At 49.3% G+C, this 21,958-nt stretch overlaps 1 protein-coding gene and 1 long non-coding RNA gene across 6 annotated transcripts in view; one reads left to right on the forward strand and one right to left on the reverse strand.

The window, feature by feature from the left end:
• Positions 1–21,958, reverse strand: part of LOC147235950 (protein TANC1-like) — a 40,029-nt gene that overhangs the window by 5,938 nt on the left and 12,133 nt on the right. For 2 of the 3 annotated variants that reach the window (XM_086144343.1, XM_086144341.1), the window contains 14 exons: positions 11,682–12,170; positions 11,462–11,589; positions 9,103–9,334; positions 8,179–8,345; positions 6,597–6,905; positions 5,174–5,374; positions 4,894–4,997; positions 4,253–4,361; positions 3,647–3,769; positions 3,077–3,313; positions 2,663–2,878; positions 2,361–2,442; positions 1,549–1,682; positions 78–201 (listed from right to left, as the gene is read on the reverse strand). In XM_086144343.1, coding sequence (XP_086000469.1) covers positions 78–201; positions 1,549–1,682; positions 2,361–2,442; positions 2,663–2,878; positions 3,077–3,313; positions 3,647–3,769; positions 4,253–4,361; positions 4,894–4,997; positions 5,174–5,374; positions 6,597–6,905; positions 8,179–8,345; positions 9,103–9,334; positions 11,462–11,589; positions 11,682–12,170 — 2,655 coding nt within the window. The remainder of the gene's footprint in view (positions 1–77; positions 202–1,548; positions 1,683–2,360; positions 2,443–2,662; positions 2,879–3,076; positions 3,314–3,646; positions 3,770–4,252; positions 4,362–4,893; positions 4,998–5,173; positions 5,375–6,596; positions 6,906–8,178; positions 8,346–9,102; positions 9,335–11,461; positions 11,590–11,681; positions 12,171–21,958) is intronic. The other variant, XM_086144342.1, reaches the window with a different exon arrangement.
• Positions 74–11,958, forward strand: LOC147235951 (uncharacterized). Of its 3 annotated transcripts, none has more exons than XR_015105958.1 (8): positions 74–213; positions 1,169–1,255; positions 3,668–3,779; positions 4,799–5,031; positions 5,189–5,368; positions 9,093–9,196; positions 10,859–11,013; positions 11,313–11,442. It is a non-coding gene; the product is annotated as an uncharacterized LOC147235951 (long non-coding RNA). The 3 variants fall into 3 exon arrangements; XR_015105959.1 differs by lacking the exon at positions 74–213 and adding an exon at positions 11,596–11,958 and having other exon boundaries at positions 667–1,255; positions 11,313–11,430; XR_015105957.1 differs by lacking the exon at positions 74–213 and having other exon boundaries at positions 667–1,255.

Below are 21,958 nucleotides of genomic sequence, written 5' to 3' on the forward strand. Positions count from 1 at the left end.
ACACACACACACACATTGTTCTGCAGGTCACGATGCCTCGTGCAGGAGGTGGAGGCGGGAAAGGGCTCGCCGCTTACCGTTGGACAGCAGCAGCTCGCAGGTGCCGACGTGGCCCTCGGAGGCCGCCAGCATCAGCGCGGTGCGGCCCAGCTTGTCGCTCACGCTCACGTCGGCGTCCCGCTTCAGGAGCAGCTCCGCCACCTGACCGAGGAGGTCAGAACAATAATAATAATAATAATGATTCAAGATTCAAAGAACAATTCTAATAATAATAATAATGATGATAGTAGTAATACATTGTGTATAAGATGCTTTGCTAGACACTCAAGGACACCTTTCAGACATGTACCGTCATTTCCAGACTAAAAATAACAAAATAAATACATGTGTCCATATACAAGCTGCACTTCTCTATAAACCCCAGGTGCTCACGTTGCAACATGAGATATTTAATGATAATAATAATGATAATTTGTCCTTTATTAATCCCTCTTGGGGAAATTTGTTCTCTGCAATTAACCCATCATGGATGAACCATGAGCAGCAGGCTGCCGTCCACCAGCGCCAGGGGAGCAGTTAGGGGTTTACGCAGAAAAATTATTTTTTTACTTTTAATTAAATACATACTGGTTTTTTACATCCACAAATACGTACTGGAAATGCTCTTTTTCTGAACAGTGCCTGTAATGTGGCTGATGAAAATGATTATTAATAGATAGTAATAAAAAACTAATATAGTAATGATAAGAAGAAGATAATAGAAAATAATAATAACAAAAAAAGAATAATTATGATTATAAAAAGGAAATGTCCATCCATCCATTTTCTATCTCTGCTAAAATTAAACGAAAGTTTCCTTCAGTGTCGGAATTGAACGGCCTCAGAATTTCTCGGTAATTTCATCGGTCCGATGTGACGAGGCTAAAGGTTTTGGCGGCGTGAAGCTGGTGAGCCCCAAAAAAAAATCCATAAATCAGCCACATCATTATTTAAGCCGCAGTGTTCAAGCGTGTGGAAAAAAGTAGCGGCTTATAGTTTGGAAATTACGGTACATATACACAAAATACAGATTTAAAAGAAACAGTGACAAGAAAAACAAACGTGTGGTAATGGTAAAGGTAAAAAAAAAAAAAAAAAAGAAAAAATTTAATAATTCATTAATCGATAGGGCAGCGCGATGGCGCAGCGGTTAGCGCTCCCGCCTCACCGCAAGAAGCTCCCCTGGTTGGATTCTCCACGTTCTTCCCGTGTCCGGGTGAGTTTCCTCTCGCAGACCAAAAACACGCAGAATGTTAACTGGAAAAATGTTTATCCCTAACGTGCGGCGCCGCCATCGACCGGACGAAAACCCCACCTCTCGCCGCCCGACGCGCAGGATAAACGCTAGATAATGAATGAACAACTAAATAAAAGTGATAGCGGTTGGCGTCAGATGGAACAGGCCGCTTTGAAACAGACGGGTTGTGCGTCGCAATTCGAAGCGGGGGGGGGGAAAATGAATCGTTGTTTCCGACATCGTGGGTGGAGGAGGCGTTGAGGAGCGCTCACCTGCGTGTGCCCGTGTTTGGCGGCGCTGAGCAGCGGCACCATGCCCCGCCGGTTGGCGACCTCCAGCCCAGAGCCCCGCTCCAGCAGGAGGGCGCACACCTCCAGCCGCCCCCTCCCCGCCGCCGCGCTCAGCACTGGCGGAGAGGCGAGAGCACAGGGTCATGTTCGGCTTTAGCGCACACACACACACGATGCGGCCTTTCGCCAGATTCCCATACATACGTAACACACATCGGGAGAGAAAAAAAAAGCTCGTCCAATCCTATATTTCGATTAGCGTGATGACGGCTAATACGATTATCATCGTTGTTGTTGTTGTTGTGTGTCGAGGTAAACACAGGCAGAGTCCATGCAAAGGTGAACATTTCAGAGGCAATTTCATGCTCTTACGTTCGCCGCCGCCGCGCCGAAGGGGTCTGCGTGATAGAATTAGACCGCCACGGGCGAAGGCGCGGGCCGCATCCGCCGCGCTCTTAGGAAATGGGACCTAACAGAATTGCGCGAACGGCGTTTGCATCCGCGAGCGAGGTAAAGGGCGCCGCAAATTGAATCAGCGCTGGCTTTTTCGACGACGCTGCAGATGCGGCCCGGACGAGATGCTAATCTAATGTTCAATTTCTGCATAGAAAAAGGGAAATGTTTCCCCCTGAACCGCATGTTTGACAGTGACCAGTGACCGTGCGCTCGGACGCGTCTAAAAAGGCAAGCCGTTTTTTTTTTCCCACGCTGCACCCCGACGCGCTCAAACACCCCAGAACCGAACCCAAATAAGTGGGAAGGCTAAGCTGATGTGACTGATAGGTAAAATGCACCGGTTTCCCCCCAGAGAGAATCATGAGCGTCCATCTGCACGGCCAGCTGTTCGTCTTCCAGGTCCAGCAGGCGTTTCACCACCTGCAGGAAACCACACACACACATATACACACACTCAGTCTTCTGTATGTCGGTTGCACAGACGCAAAATCAAGAGGAAATTACAAACAGCATCTGGTGAATCCTCTGCACGGAGGAAGGACAGGCACTCTGCTCCGCATTCAGGGGTCGGGGGGGACAAAAAGACGACTTTGAGCGCTTCGGACTATTTTTATCCCCGGGACCTTGATCTGATTCATACCTGCGTGTGTCCCACGCTGGCCGCCGCCGTCACCGCCTGCTGCACCGCCTGCTTTTTCCCCGTGGCGCTCTCGTGCTGCTGCTGCTGCTGCTGCTGCGGGTCGCCGGGGCTCTCGGGTCCCCAGTCCTGGCCCAGCAAGATGTTGATGACGTCCAAGTGGCCCTTCAGCCCGGCGTGGACCAGCGCACACTGGCCGCTCTTATCAGCATAACCCACCTGGCACAGAGGAGCACACAGAAGGACTTAGAGCAGCGCTCGTCCAACCCGCTGGCCTAAATCGGGGGCTGTTTGTGTCATCCGTCTCCCAGAATAGATCTCGCGAAACCGGGTCTGTTCAGAAAACTGGAGAAACCGAGCGAGAGACGCGGCGATGGAGCTGTTTTATTTTCGCCGGCGTGGCGACGCCCCACCGACCTTGGCCCCTTTCTTGCACAGCAGGCCGATGATGTCGGCGTGTCCCGCGGCGGCGGCCAGGCAGAGCGGCGTCATGCTGCCGTCGTTGGTCGCGTCCACGGCGGCGCCCATCTCGATCAGCATGGCCACCATCTCCACGTGACCCTGGTGGGCGTGGACGCCCAGGACGGGCGCGTGCCCGATCACCTCCGTGCACCAGCTCACGTTAGCGCCGCCCATCATTAGCAGCCGGCTAACCTGCGAGGTGCGAAATAAAAAAAATGTATTCGCGTGTAGGAAAACAAAGCACGTGAATGTACTTTCACCGTAAAAGCACCTTCTTCCTGTTCAGAATGAAGATGGCGATCGAGGGATGTGACCTTTTCTCATTGATATTTTGGAGACGGTAGTTTGCGGATCCATTGACGCTCATCTTGACTTAATTGATATAAATGGGATGTCCGTAGTATTCTAAACCCTATAAATCACCATTACGCCACGCAGCGCCATGAAATACATCGCCAAACATGCCGAGTAAACAAGAAAGCGGGTGTGTGTGTGTCTGTACGCTTAAGTGTGTGTGTGTGTCACCTTGATGTTGGGTGTGTACAGGTTTCTCAGAGACGCCAGTGCGGCAGACAAGCTGTCGGTGCTGCAGTTCACCCAAATGGCCTGAAGGATGCTGGAGGACACGCCTGTTTTCTTGCTCAGACCCTGAGAGCGTGTAAGTAGGTGAAACCAGAAGTGTGTGTGTGTGTGTGTGTGTGTGTGTGTAGAGAGAGAGAAAGATGAAAGTTATAGGACTTTTTGATGCAGAAATACCCCAGGAGTAAAGCAGTATTCAAGGATTGCACGTCACTTGCACTGATACATGAAGGCGGCGGATCGGCCAGAGCGTCACTGGCGGGGGGATTTCATCCACTCGCGGACGGCCGAGTGCGGAATCTTGCTCGCGGGCCGTCGGCTAATATTCTGACGTATCATTAGTTTTCCTCCTGAACCGCTGGCACGTAGCCGCAGAACCATGAAGAAGTATTTTTCAGGGCGGCCGAACCGCCTGGCGAGCTGGCGCGCTAGCACTGCAGCCAAGATCAGGGTTCAAAAAGGAAAAAAGCCCAGCAGGCGGTCGCCCTCCTGACGCTAACCCAGCTTTTTTTTTTTTTTTTTTTGAGCGCCGTTCATCTCTGGCTAGCTTACCTTGAAGATGTGAGCCTTGAGGATGTGGTGTCCCAGCTCCATGGTCTGCTGACGGTTGAGCTTCCCTTCCTGTCTGGAGAACATGAAGGCCAGGAGAGCGTGTCCGTTCCTGCACACATTGGCTTTTTTTTTACAATCCTGCAGAGCCCGAGGCGAGATTTGCGACGGCGGCTCGCTACGTCCGACATTTACATACAGAAAATCGAATAGCATGGTTTTTATTGTTGTTGTATATGGATTTAAATGCTTGGTATGAGTACAAATATACAATATCAATACTTGTGCCACAAAATAAAAATAAAATAAATAATAAAAATAATAAAAAATAAATACTAAAAAATATGATAATAATAATAATAAGAAAATAATAAAAATAGAATAAAAGATGAAGGGGTCAGATCAATAAAATTATTTTGTATCATCATTTGTGCAAATATGAGTTGGTCATTGCCTTACATTTACATTACTGTGAGTTTTTCCATCGTATGAGTTAATGGTTTAATAGAAATATAACGAAGGGGATTTTTTTTTTTTTCTTTTTTGCAGATTGTGTATCGACCCCACGGAGCCAACGTCGCCTTTAGAATCTGCCTGTCTTGCCGCTATTCTGCATTCTGGATTGAAGGAGGTTTTTGCCTCACCTCGGCTCGCAGAGGAAGTCGTTGCTCTCTCCGTCCGCCCTCCAGACCAGCCAATCCCTGAAGGAGGGGTGGCACAGCATCCGCGTGCCGTCCCGGCGTCGCACCTACAAGCGCCGACAGCGCAGCTTCTAAGAGAAGGTGCGATTAGCGGACGCGGTCCGCCAAGCGAGGACGGGTCTATTGTCCTCCCGGGTGGACGGCCAGGTTAATTATGCACTTTAGCGTAAACGCCGACGCCGGCGTCGGAGAACAAAAGCGTGACTCATCTGGTCTCTCTCACCATGAATCCGGCCAGGCTGTCCAGTCTCTGCTGGAAGTCCTTCCACTCCAGCTCCCCCCTCACGCCGCCAGCGTTCAGCGCCCTGAACATCTGCTCGTCGGTCAGCGGGTGCAACGAGGCCAGGGCCACGTTCAGCACCGGGAGGACCCGCTCGAAGACCTCCTTGTCCGGGAAGCTGATGCGGCACATCAGCAGGTACACCTGGAGCACATTTTCAAGGGAATTAGCACGGGCGGAAAAGAAAAAAAAAAAAAAAAAAAGAAATCTAACATTTTGCAATCTGATGTTTAGCCGAACCGATCCGGACGCTAAACCGGAAGGTTCGAGTCGCTAACGGTGAGCCGCGCGGCTGTGTGTGTTATGGATGTTCCGGGGTGCACAACTTTACGATAGTTTTCTTTCGTCCTGGAAATTTTACATTTCATACACCGATTAGGCGCTACTGCCCCGCAGCAGGAAGCTCCATGGTTGGATCCCAACGCCGGAGCCTCTCTGGGGAGTTTCCCCGGTTTCCTACCACGCGCACTAAACTGCTGAGACGTGTGAAAAGGAGAGCGAATGGTTTTATGTCTCTTTATGACTCGAGGGTGAATGTTATAAGTCTGGGGCGGCGCTGGGCTCAGCTTTCTGTGTGGAGCCGTCTATATATGTAGCCCCGCGATTGACCGGCGACCAGCTGTATCGCCCAATCACGACTGAGAATGGCTCCGCCCCCCGTCAAACCAGGCTAAGCGGAGCAGAGAATTCAATGAATAAATGCATTGATTTTAATCTGCGGTCTTGAGAACAATCAGATGTTGCTTCTTTCCCGGGTTCTGCACGTTTCTATTTATCACCGTACAATAAAACGCCTGAAACGGGCCACGTCTGCTCAAAGCCGGACCAAACTGTCCTCCTATAAATCAGCAATCGTCCCGTCATAATGGCTCACCTGCCGGCGCCGAGCCGTTCAGGAAATTGCCCCGTCAGAGAAACTGTTCACAGCAGAGATTTTAAGGCGACACCTTGTTTTCTTTCGCTTTTTTTTTTGTTAGCGCTTCCGAGTATCTGGTAAAAATCACAGCGTCGGACAGAGGAATTTATCGGCGTCAATAAAAGCCGATGGAAACACGACTCGGCGCCGACGTGTTATTTCACAATAAATGGCCCGGCTGGTTAAACATTTGAAATTTCGGAAAAGAATCGGCTCATCTTCAACCGTTAGACATGCGATAAACCACTCGCTGTAGCAAATGCATTATCCGATGATTTTTAACCCTCATGTTATGTTAAGGGTCAATTTGACCCATTTCGACCACTGACCCAATGGGTCAAATCGACCCTTAACATAATATGAGGGTTAAAGATCTCTGGTTTGTCTGGGAGATGTGATGGACTCTGGAAAATGTTCTGCTAGATGACTAGATGACGCTCCACGGCCGACCTCGGACAGCGAGACGGGCACCACCAGGTAGTTCCCTCCTTTCAGAGCCAGGTGTCCCTTGTGGAACAGGTCCAGGGTCAGCTGCAGGTAGAGCACCGAGCCGTGGCTCCGCGTCGACAGGTGGCTGCAGAACTTGCTGAGGAGCAGCGGGTCGGGGGCGGCGCCCGTGGGCGTGGTGACGTTGGCGGCCACCTGCTGGCTGCCGGCGACCCTGTGGTGGATGTAGTCGCTGAGGTCGGCGCCGAGGTCGCTGCTGTCCGGCAGGATGTCCAGGGAGATGCCGGAGAAGGGGAGCGGCGTGGTGATCTCCTGCGGAAGAGCGATCGGCGGTTAGCGGATCCCCGGATCGATCGGGGAGCCGTCTGAAGCCGACCAATCAGAATCCATCTCTCAGACGCTCCGTGACTCACGCGGAGCTCCGGGACGCGGTACGGTAAACAGCGCGACGGTGACTCAGGCGCCAGCTTTCGCTCACAGACATCTCGCACATGCACATCTCGTCCCTTCCCTCCACCGGCCCAAACCGGCCCAAACCGGCCCAAACCAGCCGCGAGAGCCGGTTGACCTCCTGTTGCAGATTGTGGCCCCGCGGCTTTGGACCGAAGGGCACGGAATACGACGACGCCGTTCTCGTCGTCTTCGAATTCCGCCGCTTGACGCTTTTCGATTCGCCACGCGTTGCCGGGAAAATGACCCCTAACGTGTTTTGCGCGTTTTCCAAATCACTAATCCAATTACATAACCGGCTGGCTGGTCGTCAAGCTCCAGACAGCCAGCGCTCCTGCCATCCGTTCAGTGTGTGTGTGTGTGTGTGTGTGTGTGTGCGGGGGGTAATAATCCATGCGGTATCTGGAGTCTTGGCTTTGGCGTCTGCAGTTGTGTTTCCCGTTCGTCGGGATTACCAGACCGGATTGAGAAAATACATCAGCCCGGGGTTGTCATTGCCGTTGTTCCCGTTTCCAGGACGTCACGGTGAAACACACCGTATCTGTGGTTACCCTTCCAAGTCCGCTCGCCCGGAAAACACGTTTTCATCGCGACGCCCGTCTCTGTTAGCATCAGCAGCATCCGCAAACTCCTGAGTTTCGCTCCAGAGAAACCACCCGCGTCTCGTCTTTTGCGGAGGACGTATCTGTTTCTCCGCGTCTTCTTGTTTTAACCTCCCATCCCGTCCTTCCCCGCGGGGCCTCCTTTACGAAGGAGTTGGAATCTTCCGAAAGCAAAAGCGGCGAGTGTGTGAACCCCCGTGAGCGAGACTTTGTGAGGTAGGAAATTAAAGCTAGAACGTACAAAACGCCTCTCTCGCGCTTAATTTATCCACATTTAATAATAATTATCCACATTTTGGAATGCATAAAGGGGGCCTGGCAGCGGCATTATGTGACAAATCTCCGCGTTCTCCAAAAAATCATTCAGACCTCCGATTTAAATTGCTAATGCCGCGTAATGTGAGAGCCACGGCCAAATCCTGACGGGCTCTGTTGTTAAAAAAAAAAAAAACAACCGAGGGAAAAAAAAAAAAAGAAATCCGCGCCGCTAAAACAAAAACCCCGATGCAAGGGAAGGAGAAAATGTGACTCACCACCAGGCCCGTCCTGACGGTGACAACCAGCTTGAGCCAGGGCGGGAATTTAGAGATAATCTTAGTGATGAACGTGGCGATGGTGTCACCGTAGTCCGGCTTGTGAAACTCGGCCTCGTTGAGGCTGTCCACCAGGATGATGTAGTCCTCCTCGGGCAGCCGCCGCTCTGCGTGCACACAAAGGCCAAGATATAGGGAGGCAGTTTACAGCGCGGCCGGCGGGCCCGGTGTATTCCGTTAGCCCCCGCAAAGAGCGCGCGATAAGTGAAGAAAGATGGCGCCGAGGCCTCCCGATCGTCCTCCCCGCAACAAAAAGGTGCATTTTCTTGCACGTATCGTAAAAAAAGCGTCGAGGTTGATAATTTCCCGCCGAAAAGAGGCCGCTGGTCCGATGGTCGTTTATTATCCCGCCGACAGGACGCATCCATCATGTTTCATCTGGTCCGAGCTGTCGGCGCCCGCGAGGACTCACACACTCAGCCACGAGGGCTCTTCATTTTTCTCCCCTCTAACCTGCTTAATAGAGATAGAGTAGACGAAACGCTCCCCCGCTCGGAACCGCCGCCGCCCGCCGCCGCGATAGCGTATCAATCCGTCCCTCCGGTGGGATGGCGGGGAGCCGAGGCGGCTCTTAATGCCCGCGACGTTCGCCGCTCTGCGACCTTGAAATCCACCGGGACGCCGGTGACTCATCGGGGCAAAAATAAAAAACCTCCTCCCGTCTCCACATGTAAACCACCCGGCGTCTGAAACGCTCCGGAGTGAATCAAGCCGCCGACCTTAACGCGGGGGAGGGCGCTTCCATGCAGTCCATTTCACGGCAGACACTCCTTGAAAATTCAACTGTTTTGAACTTTAAACGGTCTTTAAACTTGAAAATCCCTTCGTGTGTGTGTGTGTGTGTGTGTCGGCAGGCGCCGTTACCCTTGCGCAGGTTGGCGAGCGGCTCCAGGATGCCTTTGCGGAAAGCGGCGATGGGGTCCTGGACGCAGGATCGCAGGCTGAGCGTGTTCTGCAGGTGAGGCTCTTGGACCAGCAGCTCCCTATAGGGGGCGAGCTGAGGCGCTCTGGCCAGCAGGGCGGCGACACTGTGCACGAACTCGGGCACCAGGCACGTGTACGTGTTATCGGCCTGACAGAAATGATAGGCGACCACCTGGCGACAGAAGGAGGCGGTAAAATGAAAGAGAAAACAAACGATCCTCCCGTGAAAGATGTTGAAAAAAGAGGTCGGTGTTAATCGTTCACCGTCCAGGAGACGAGGGGGGATGAAAAAATAAAATAAAATGGGGCAAGTTCTCAAGGAGAAACCGCGCGGAACGAAACCCTTCGGTCTAAGCGGTCGATAAATATCCGCCGTCCTTCTGGAGGATGAATGGATGTCGTCGGCTGCACGGGGCGTCAATATTTGCGGAGAAAGAATATCATCTCCGAGCGAAAGAGATGCCGAGCCGTCGACGGCGCAACTCGCCAACATCCTCCATCACGAGTAGTCAAGACTAGTTCCCATGGAAACTCTTATCCAGGCCAAGTTAGTAAATTTAGCTTCCGCGTCGTCTACGTGATGCAATCGGCGGCACGTTCTGCATGTACTGTACCCAGAGAGAGGGGAGGAGGACCCTTTACGCATCGGGGATCCAGCGTGCCCCCGCAGGGGAGCGCCGATTCGGGGCCGTCTCTCCTCCGCGGGTTCGCGACGACCGGGAACGGTCACGCTTCCCCGGGGTGTTGTTGTGACGCCGCACGCTTACAGATACAGATACAGATCGCTTTCAAAATGTCCGGGAGTCGTCGGGAAAACGCGCACGAGGCGAGGATCGGTCACCCGTCAATCGCCGGGGGCCTCCGACGGAGACGCTTCTCGGCGGATCTCCTCGGATCGAAAAACCAGGAACGTCCCGTCCAAAGTGCTTCTGTTGTTCGTCGCCTTCCGTTTCTTCCATTTTGATCGTTCAAGGAATCAAGACTTTTTATTGTCATTACAAAGAGAGCGACGGAATTTAGAAATAGCGGCTCTCGAGTTCAGTGGAATCAAAAACAGAAACAGAAACAACCTTAAAAATCAGGACACGGCGCAACGATACGACGACAGCACCATCTCGGGGTTAGAGATATGACAGAAAAAATATTGGATTAAAAAAAATATATATCTGTATATCTATATAGATATATACATATACTGCATATAATATATTTTGTTCTTTTGGTCTCATATTTTTTCTTTTTTTATAATATGTATATTTATAATGTATATATGTACATATATAACATATTTAATGTTTTTTATAATATGTATATATATATACATATTAATATAATTTTTATTTTTATTATTTATTTTTGATATCTGCTATTTCTGAATTACGCTGCACTTTGTATAATACATATATATATATACATATACACATATATATATGTATATACACATATATATATATATAAAATATAAATAAGAACTAAGAGAATAAATAGATAAATATGTAGAAATAAAACAGTAAAAAGTCGAGAAGTAAAAAAGTGACAAGTGGAAAAAAAGGGTTTATTCCACTGTACTGTGTGTGAGGTTCGAGCTTTCAGGGTTGCGCTGAATTTAAAGCGACGTCCGCTCCGGTGTAAAAAATGTTGAGCAATCTGTTTGTTTTGCCTCAATTTTACTAAACCGCCTCCTTGATGGCAACAGTCGGAGTAGGTGGTGACGTTCAGACGACGACGAAAGATAAACAAACGTGTCGCAAGAGGAGCCTCTTCCTCTCGGCAGCCGGCCTGCCGGACTGAAGCTCGGAGGATCCGGTTCCCGGTGGAGACGCCAAGCCGCAGCGGCAAAGAGGTGACCAGGTGAGCCCGGGCCGACTCCAAGCGCACGTTCGCCGCTAATATTCAGGTTTCTATGAGGAAAGAGTCGCGGAACCCGAATTCTCCTCAGGAGAAACCGACAAGACCCCGATCCTGCTCCTGAACAACGGTAATAAGAGACGTTTCGCTGCAGCTTTGCCTCGGATCCCTAATTTCCCGTCCCTGGTGGGATTTGTGCTCCAGCGCTTAAAAGGAAAATGCACTTTTTCACGCCACCTGCAGCCTCCGAGGTGACACGCTGGGTTTTTTGTGTGTGTGTGTGTGTGTGTTTCCCCGTCCAGATGTGCAGAAATAAGGCGCTCATCTGGTAGAGGAGCAGAATCGGTGCACCAGGAAACACAGAGACGGGGCTCGGACAAAAAAAAAAAAAGATGGAACTTAAAACAATTAAATGACAAGGTAAGGTTATCAGGAAACCACACGCGCGTACCTTGGCGGCGAGGCTGCGGACGGCCTCTCTCTTCGGTGGGGCGCCGTCACCCGCCGTGGCGACACCGTTGTGTCCGCTCTGGGAGTCGGAGGCCTGCTTGAAGGCCCCTTTTCCCTGCTTGTCCCCGCCTGAAGGGACCACACATGGACAGCACGTCGAGGGGGGACGCTTATCGTGAGACGGAAAAGCGGTTCGGGCCGGACGAGCGTCTGAGTCTTACATTTCGGCGAGGATCCGGGGCTGTGGGGGGTGTTCGGCGCCCCGTGCGGCGTCCGCACGCCGTGACAGCTGAGCGCCACCAGCCGCCAGATGATCGCGGTCTTGCCGGATCCGGCGTTGCCCACGATGACGGCGCCTCGCCCGTCGCAGCTGCTCGACCTCTGCAGGACCTCGCCCAGCCGGGTGAAGAGCCACTCCCGTCCGACGAAAGGTTTCTCCGCCGACGTGCCGGGAACCTCGAACAGCAGCGGCTTCAGCATGATGTCGGCCTGCTTGAACAGCACCAGCCGCCCTGCGGGGACGACCAGGGAGACTTCAACCCATTCGGCGTCCCGCCGTTTCGGCCCAAAAAGGAGCTCTTCGAGCGAAATACCTTTGGAGTCGTCGTTGGAGCGTCCGGCCGTGTTGTGCTTGCGGACGGAGCTGCGGTGGCCGGCGGCCCGCTGGTTGTCCAGGTAGCTCAGATCCTCCAGCCTCGTGGAGCAGGTCGCTGCGAAGGCAGGGAATTTTTGGAGATACGAAAAAAGAAGGCTGTTATCGCATGATGTTCAAGGTTAAAAGGGTCGTCATACAAATAGATGCTAAGGATTTGCTTCTTCTTCTTCTTCTTCTTCTTCTCCTTTGGATTTTTCCCTTCAGGAGTCACCACCGCCAATCAACTTTCTCCATCTCCTCCATATCCTCCTCTATCACACCAACTAACTTCATATCCTATCTCACTACGTCCATCAATCTTTTCTCTTCAGTCTTTTTCCTGCAAGGGCCAAATAATTTTTCCCTTCCCTGACGGGGGGCCGGGTCGGTTTGTAACAGAAAGTGTGATGATCGCAGAGGTGTCTAAACGTAAACATTTATTGTTTTCCAGAAAGCCATACATAACCATAAATTAACCCTTTCAGGGAAAAAAAAATCAGAAAAAGAATACGAACATTATTAATGAATAATGTCTTTGTCTCATTTCTTGACAGGTGAGACAAACAGCCTTTCATTTGAATTTAACAAAAAAAAATAATTGTTTGTCCACTGCAGGTTAAATACCCTGCATTCGGAAACAATTTTTCTCTTAACTTATCTTTTCGCCATTATTCCGTGTTATTTGACAGGGGTGTGTCCGGGATTTTTTTTTTTTTTTGAGGGGTTTCAGATAAGGCTCAGACTGCAGAAGGGTGGAATCGAATGTTACGTTCTATGCATTTACAAGTCACGATTTCGTTGCCAGAATGAAAAAAAAAAATCGTCATCAATGCATTTCTGGTATTGTTCAGCGGCCGGAAAAAGCGTGGAGGCGGGCCGTATCCGGCCCCCGGGCCGTAGTTTGGTGACCGCTGCTCAAAACCTCCAATTCCAGCATCTGTCTACCAATATCTTCACTATCCCTCCTTTGACCCAACCATCTCTGACCTTCTCTCTGTTGCAGTGGTCCCCAACGTCCGGGTCGCGGACCGGTACCGGTCCGTGGATCAATTGGTACCGGGACGCCCGAGAAATAATCAATTATTTCCGTTGGATTTATCATCTGAGTCTTAACAAAATCTTTCATTTTGAAAAATGACCGGAATCTCTCGGTTGCATCTCCGTCACTTGAGCGCCAAAAAAGTAACCAAAAGCGAGCAAAATGAGTAAAAAGACGGACGTCAGACGGAAAATTTCTTTTCGAAGGGGAAAAGGTCTCGTGAGGAGACAGAAGAAGAGCCTACAACTTCCAAGAAAAGGAAAGATTTTAACAGACAATACCAGGAGTTCTACTTGAAATGCGGATTTATCATAACAGATGATTCCCACAGACCTATAATAGTCGCTATATAAACAATCTACGTGCACCCCCGTCTCCAGGTCCACTCCTCTGATGGACTCATCCCTGATCCTATCCATCCTGGTCTCTGGAGGTCTTCATCTCTGCGACCTCCAGCTCTGCCTCCTGTCTTTGGGTCAATGTAACTGTTTCTAGTCCGTACAGCATCGCCGGTCTCACCGCTGTCTGGCACATCATCTCCTTTCATTCCGGCTGATTGTCTTTTATCGCATCGTACCCCTGACGCTTTTTGGCTCAGGGGTGTAATTGGAACAATAATACTGCAATAACGGCGTCATTGGCCACTAATCATATCAAATTAGTGTGAATGAGTAGTTGGATGTCTCGATATGAATGTCGAATGACTAAATGAATAGTTTTATGTCTATATGACATTTGAATGAATGGGTGAATGAGACGGTGAATGGTTGTGTGTCTCCATGTGTCAATGGGGAAATAAAAACCCCAGACAAGACGGATAATGACGTCACATCGGCGCGGTGAAATAACCGACGAGACATTTGAAAGGACGGTTGTTCTCCTCCGCCTCCCGATGCCGACTCCGTGCCTACGGCCTTGATCGAAAATGCATATCAGGCGCCAAATTCATCGCTTGAGTCAATTATTGTATCCATGGAGACGAGCGGCATTAACTTTTTTTTTTTTTCTTAGCTCTCAGTGATGAGTAGTGACCTTATAGAGAAGGGAGAGAGGGAAAAGAACGAGGACGGCGTCACCCGCCTCGTTTTCTCCAGAGTCCGAGACGCCTTGATTTATGAATTTTGAGAAAAAGAACCGGAAGGCATTCATTTGACAATTAAATTGTTTGTGTTTTTTTTTTTTAAATGAGCCCACGCTGTCAATAAATCCGAGAGCGTGTAGAAGAACCAGAAAAGGAGATGTTTCGCTCCCACGTTCGCCATCATTCCGCCCACTCGGCCCACCGGGGTCTTCCGGGTCAGCTGGGCAAACTTTGCAGTTTTTTTTAAAAGATCCCGCTCAGAAATCCTGCAAACGTGAGGGACCTCAAGCGCGCCTTTAGCAGAAAATAATTTGTCAACTTTGTTCCATCGGAAAACGGCGCAGGGATGAAATGCCGGAGATGAAGGAGTCGACAGTCACTCCTTTTCCCTTTTCATAAGGTGTTTCATGTTAGCGCTGCCGCTGCTGAGAATCCGACCGAAGCAGCTGCCGGCGTGCTGCTTGTCGCCTCGACGCTCCCGCAGCCTCCGCGGGGATGCAGGCGTATTATGGATGAAAAGAAAAAAAAGAAAAGAAAGAAAATTCGCTTCCAAACAAGAGGACCATCTGACAGGAGGACGAAGCGTGAAGATATTCTAAAAATAGCACGAGCTTCAGCTACAATGGAGAATTTGTGAAGCTCCTCACGGGCAATCGTTTTAAGATCAATGCTGCTCCGCGTGCAAGCGTGAGGAAAAACGGCGGGTTTTAGCATCTTCGGCCCACCGTATCATCAACCGCTGACGGACAGAAAACTTTTTAAAAACCGTCCAGCTCCAATTTTGTCCCAGGAACCAGCCTCCTCCAGGGGAACCTTCTCGTGTTTGCGTTGGCTCATGCTAGCATCCGCGACCCTTAGCTGCACACTCAAAAAAAAACCAAAAAAAACGCCAATAAGAGGAAGAAAAAGATGACATTGACAACATGGAGAGCCATGTTGTCACGGTTGTCACAACCATGGATTTTTCTACTCCCTGCACTGCTTCGTCGTAAAGAACCCCGTTAGCCGTTAGCTAACTCCGCACTTATTTTGGCCGAATGTTGATGTTCCTCTGCGAGCCCTTGAAACCCCTCTGTAGCTTAGCATCCCAGAAGAGCCTGGACGTCTTCGTCTGTCCATTCCGTTCCATTTTGTCGCAAGAAAATACCTGACTGGTGACCAGGATAGTTTTTAAAAATGGTGCTCCACAATCCGCGAGTGAGCGTGGCTTATGAATTCCACCAATCTCCAAACACCCGCATCATACCGGCGCCTATGGAGCCGTAAAAAGACCCCGGGTTGGAGCTAAAAATGGTTCGAGGACTTCAGGACCACGGTTTTGCATTGTCCGAAGGCACAAAGGAACGGCCTCGTTCCTGAAAAGGTTGGAGGAACAGCGAAAAGTTCAGCTCCGTCTCAGCCATTTCTTCATCGCCCACACGGGAGCTCCACGGGAGGTGCTCCAGGATGATTCCACGACGCCGCGGTCAGATGTCACCTCATCTGCCCACGAACCGAGCTGAGGCGGCCGCACCGGGGACGAACACCTTCTGCTGCTGAGGACTCAGAGGTTATTCCACAGATGTTGCGATCGCTCGGTTCCTCGGGTAACGCGATCAGATATAGGAAAAGGTCCCGATCTGGAGTTCTTCATCTTCGGTTTTGAAAGGACACGGAATGGAGACGTGATCTTGATCTTCGAAGGAGGTCCGTCCGTCGCGGACGTCAAGCGGGAACTCGTATCTTTTTCACCTCCGATGCGTTTCTTCTGCCAACAATGCGACCGGAATGACCGTCGTGTCTCTGAATGATCTGTAAAGGTCACCTTCCGTGAGGCCACCTGACTGAGCTTCTTTTCATCCCGGCCAACCCCTTTACAAAACAGCTGATCAATATCCCACCGGGATCAACCCGACGCACGGCAACAGAGTCAGTCAGCCTCAAGACCTGGGCGTCAAGATCGATAAGGGACTAACCTTTAAAGTTCACGTGGCTCAGCTGGCCAGTCGCGTCGCCGACCCGAACACCGTTGAGGAGATTGGATTGTACTTGCGCTCGCTTTGTTACCGCGCGCTGACTTTTGCAACTCTTTACTGCCAGGTTTCCCTGCAGCCGATCCCGGAGGCGCTTCTTGTCGTCGACCGGCCCAGAAACGGCGTGCCAGCGCGCCGCCCGCCTCAAAATTATATCCTCCGTGCTAGCGTAGGGTCTGACCTACCTGAGCTCTCATATTCAGACCTGTAATCATTTCCACTCGCCGTCCTCTTGAAGCTAATGGCAGCTGGCGCTTCCGCCGCAACGAAAGGTCCTCCCACGTGTTCGTACGCACAATGAGACATGTGTCGTTTTGAATAGAAGCGTCTGCTAAAGAAACATTAGCCTTAATATAAACTAATAATTTAGCATGATCTCACAATGTCAGCCTTTTTCTGTATTTCATGTAAAAACAGGCGCAAACCTTTGACTACATGTGCACGCACGTGTAGACCATGATCCTACAGCCTTGCCGGTGGGTCGGTGCCACAACTGTGGGTCAAGGTTCTCGCGTTATGCAATGTAAACACCGCCATCGGTGGCCTGATGGCGCCACACGCTGCCCCGGGTGCAGAAGCGTGCGCGCGCATGCATAAACAGAAACGCGACGGCCCCGACCGTGACACAGATCTACCTGATATCTCTGGCACTTTTGCTACGTGCCTCAACCTGACCCGTGCACAGATCCGACCCGGTGACCGTGGCCTGCCCAACCAGGCAGGTTGTTGTGTCTTCGCACGGCGGCGTGCATCTTCTCCTGCGTCACGTTCTACCAAGACCAGGCCCACCTGCACCCTCCAACCAACCGCCGCCAAAAGCGACGACCGGAAACTTCCACACGAGCCTCAGATCCTACGGGTTTTGCCTTTCGCAGTCTGAGTCAAGTAAATCACCCAAAGTTGGACCAGCTAACGACACCCCCATTAGCATTACGAGCTAGTTTCTGACGATCAGCTTTCCCATCTGCAGAACAAGCCATCATAACCCAGACCTGCCCACAACCAGAAAACAGAAATTCAGAAACCCCACACAGGGGATTAGAAACTTTTTTGGCAAGATGGCGGGCGGGAGGACGCTGGTGCGTTTGGCTACCGCTTCCCGCTCTCCAACCAATCAACCAAACCAAAGACAAAGGCTCACCTGGACAATCTCCAGCAAGCTACCAAACTAGCTTGCCGACCTGAGCAGGCTGGCCGGCTAGCTAGCCGGCCAGCCTCCCGAAACTCCGGATCCCGATGGCGCCTAGCAAGACGGCATTTCCATAGGCCGAAATCTTCTTGCTCCTCCTGCTCCACCATTTCTCCCTCCACCAAAAATCCATCTCTGACATCCAGCTCCAACACTTGCCTCCTCACAGCAGCACAACACTCCTCCAGCTTGTCCCTGGACTGGCGCTCATCGCCACTCTCAGCAATTATGGACTTCTTCCCAATAACTCTGTGTATGTTCTGATCCTTCTGTTTTTACTTGTGAAGCGTCTTTGAGTGTCATGAAAAGCGCTATAAAAATCCCATGTATTATTATTATTATTATTATTATTAGAACCGTCGGAGCCTCTCGGACAAGCCGTCAAACATCTGCAAGTGAAGAGATTATAGTCCGATTTTTACATTTCCCCTCTCCTTCCTGCAGGCCGGTCATTGTCGAGCTCCGAAGCCTTGTGACAAACTGCCGCTAGGGACCGTCTCAGCCCGTCTCAGGCCTCGTAATACTCGATCCTTGGAAGCGCTGCAGGTTTTCCGCAACCCCTGGCGGCTGAAACGGAGCCGGAGCCTCCGGGCATTCTCGTGCAGACCGGTGACCTTCCACCGAAAAGCTTTCCTCTGGAGTCCAGGGACCAGGAGTTCCTCGCTTGGAGACCCAGAATGTACCAGAAGCTCTCGACCAGAAACCCCAAGGTCAGTGCGTTCGTTCCTAGAAAGCATAGCTGACATGATGGAGGCCGTTTGGTGTTAAGAGCACACGATGGGAGACTCTGAACTCCCCCCGATGCCTCGGCCAGTGTCTGAATATATTCATGCAAAGAGACTAAAAGACAAGACAAGCACAAAATAAATGAAGAAGCGTTTACTTTGAGGTCATTTTGGGGGGCGAGTGGACGGGGAAAGTGCAGGTATATTCGGCGCAGGAACCAAACTGCATTCATAATAGTATCTTCAGAAGAAAAGGCATGCAGCTACTTTTTCCAACGCTGTGATATGAAGTGTCCAGATTTCGGCGCCCGAGTGTATCCTTAGGACCAAATAAATCTTTTATGATTACGATTGAAATGCTCTGTAGGTCAAACCATTCAAACGCCGACTGGACGGCTGCTTGACATTTGGCTGCGGTGCAGAAATCCAGCATTTGTATGCGTGGAGGGTATGAACATTTTTTTCTCTTCTCTCTCTTTATGAAAGCGACAAATAAACATAAACTTCCGAGATCACCTTGTCTATTCAAGTAAGGTGTCCTCCCGAGTTTCATAAATCCCAAGTGCAGCGGAAAACCTGCCAAAGAATTTGATGTCCCCCGGTGCATTAACAAGATAGTACGTTGCTTTTTATTTTTCATTATTCCAAGTTCTGCGAAAAGTGGGCGTGCATCACTGGACCGGGTAAAACCGCTATTGAAGCCCGTATGAAGTGTTAGTAATGGGTGGCACGGCGGTGGTTGGCGCTTCCCCCTCACAGCGAGAAGGGCTCCGGTCGGATTCCATCTGCGTGGGTTTCCTCCGGGTTCCTCCCACTGACAGAAACGTGCACGAGACCCTTGATTTCCCAGATGCTTTCGTAGGGGAGCGAACGGCTGTATGTCCCTGTCTGCTTGTTGAGTGAATGAACGAATGGTTGAATGTCTACAGGACTGTCTCAGAAAATTAGAATACTGTGATAAAGTTCTTTATCTTCTGTAATGCAATTGAAAAAACAAAAATTACTTTTTCATGATATTCTAATATTTTGAGATAGGATTTTTGAGTTTTCTTAAGATGTAAGCCATAATCAGCAATATTAGAATAATAAAAGGCTTGCAATATTTCAGTTGATTTGTAATGAATCCAGAATGTATGACATTTTTGTTTTTGTAATTGCACTACAGAAGATAAAGAACTTTATCACAATATTCTAATTTTCTGAGACAGTCCTGTATATCAATGCTCTCCACTCGTCTGCTTCGGTTTCCTCATCCTCCAATTATTTGCACAAGGTCGATTTGAGATCCTAAATCAGGGGCGTCAAACTCATTTTCACCAAGGGCCACGTCAGCGTAATGGTAACAGTATAAATGTAACTAAATGTAATGTAAAATAAATGTAACTCCTCCTAAATAACTGAATGCATTACTCATTCGAATCTAAAATGTTACACATGCATTCCCATCTTTCTTGAAACAGCCTTCCATCTGCATCAACTTTTGTATTTGCATTTTTCAATTCCACTTGTTTAAAATGTGGCGATCTAATGGCGGGATGCCGTAACTTCGCGGGTAGCATGACCATATATGGTCTGCGTACGCGATTGACTATTTTTCAGGCAAACAGACCTTTTAAGACGTTCTGGCGGGTCATATAAAATGCCGTGGCGGCCCACATTTGGCCCGCGGGCCTTGAGTTTGACACGTGCCCTAAATTGTCCATATATGTGAATGAGAGAGCGAAAGGTTGTATGTCTGTATCTGGTTTACAAATGAATGAACAAATAGTTTAATGTCTTTATATCTATGCTCTCCACGTTTCTCCATGGGTTTCCTCAGTTTCATCCTCAGACAAGGTTCGATGGAGACCCTAAATTGTCCATATATGTGAATGAGAGAGCGAAAGGTTGTATATCTCTCTATGTGTCCCTGTGATCGATCCAGGGTGAACCCCGCCTCGCTCATGACGGCGGGATAAGCGGTGTAGAATGCATAAATTGTTAAGAACACACTGAAGCGGACAAATAAAAACAAACTGGTGCATGGTTAAAAAAAATAGGGCATCGCTGCTGCCAATAAACCCTCACAGTGGGATAAGAGAAGCCGGAGTCATGTTGCATTCATCTACAAAGTGCTCCTGACCAACCACGCAGACAGTGGACGGATTATCTGACCTGATGTTACTATCATCGCATACAGTAAATGTAAAATGCCGTCATTGCTTCTCTCCGGGGAAGCTGTACATCTTAGGTTTTCACGGGCTTAAAGGTTTAAAGCGGCAGCCATGGCTGATAAAAGCAGGCCCTGTCCTTTGTCCAGCAAGGATTTACATCTTTCATCAGGACAAAACAACTGCTGTTGTCTGCGCTGACATGTGACCGCTGAGTGATCGCTCAGCCAACACGGCTAGTTAGAATAATAAAAAGGACCTATGTTACAAAACTAGCTTAAAATTGTTAGCATTCTAAAACTGGTATTAATTCATATTGATAAGATAAGAGAAACTTTATTGATTCCCATATGGGAAATTCCTTTGTCACAGTTGCGTAACAGGTATAATGTCAAAAAACGTCAAATAAATATGAATATAAATATAAATAGAAAGACAAAAGATAGCAAGACATCCATGAACATATAGACAGCAGACAACAACAACAACAACAACAGGAATAAAAACGGGCAACATCAAGGAACAATGAGGGTGAAAAATACACAACCAGACCTAAATGAGAATATAAATAGAGTGAGAAAAATAAATAGCAATAAATAAGGTAAATAAACAAAAATAGGCAGTATGTTTGCGGGCCGGGACCAACAAGAAGAAGAAGTACAGCAGAGTTAGGGTACGACGTGAATGGGATGATGCAGCCAAGCGCCAAAAATATGTACCCAGAATTGAGAATGTCAGCTAAACATTCATTGATTATCTGTATTGCTGGAGCCGATCCCTGCCTGCACCAGGCGAGAGGCGGACTGGTCCATCACAGGGCTATCAGAGTGCAGACATACAACTGTTTACCCTCTCATGCAAAAATGACATAAAACCTTTCAGTTACACCTTCAGGGGAGGCAGCAGAGGCCGTGCCTCACTTGCCAATCTCGGAAGGAAGAGAATGTAAAATGAAAAAAAAGAATTAATGGTACTTTTCATTTTACTTCACCAGTTTTCGATTGCTTTTACTCAAAATCACTGGATTTTCATAGTTACTGTTCAAATATTGAGAGGAGACGTGTGGCGAGGCCACAGACTGTTGAGCCTCAATGTAGCTTACGCGTTGACGGCTGACTGCTGGCATGCTCTGCACCAAGACTGTATTGCTGTCTCTGCACGTCGCTATTAAAATGTTTAAACACTTTTGCCACATGAACTACATTTCCATGTACAGTGTTTTTTTGTCAACAATTGTATGCGTGTTACAGGGACGTCCAGTCAGTAGAGGCAGGGGAGGCCGGGCCTCGCCTGTCATCATGGACAGAAAAATTGGGAAATTAAAAAATAGATTAAATGGTTATATTTAACCAGTGATTTGTACTACAAAGTTCTTTTCCACTTAACTACACCATTTTTAGTTTGTTTTTTTTCGAAATCGCTGAAAAATAATTGACATTTACCGTTCAAATATGAAGAAGAGACGTGCGGCGACACAGTAACCATCTGAGCCCACTGTGGATTGCACAATGATTATGCTAACTGTGCTCGCATGCTATGCACTGAGACCGTATTGCTCTCTCTGTGTATGTCACTATTAAAATTTCCAAAACTTTTAATGTATGAACCAAATTGCCATAGTTTAGCTGATGTGTGTAATGTGTTTCTTGTTATCATAAAACCACTGCG

The sequence above is a fragment of the Fistularia commersonii genome, chromosome 3 (assembly GCF_037954325.1).
Source record: "Fistularia commersonii isolate RoL2024-O1a breed Wild chromosome 3, RoL_Fcom_v1.0, whole genome shotgun sequence".
NCBI lineage: Eukaryota > Metazoa > Chordata > Actinopteri > Syngnathiformes > Fistulariidae > Fistularia > Fistularia commersonii.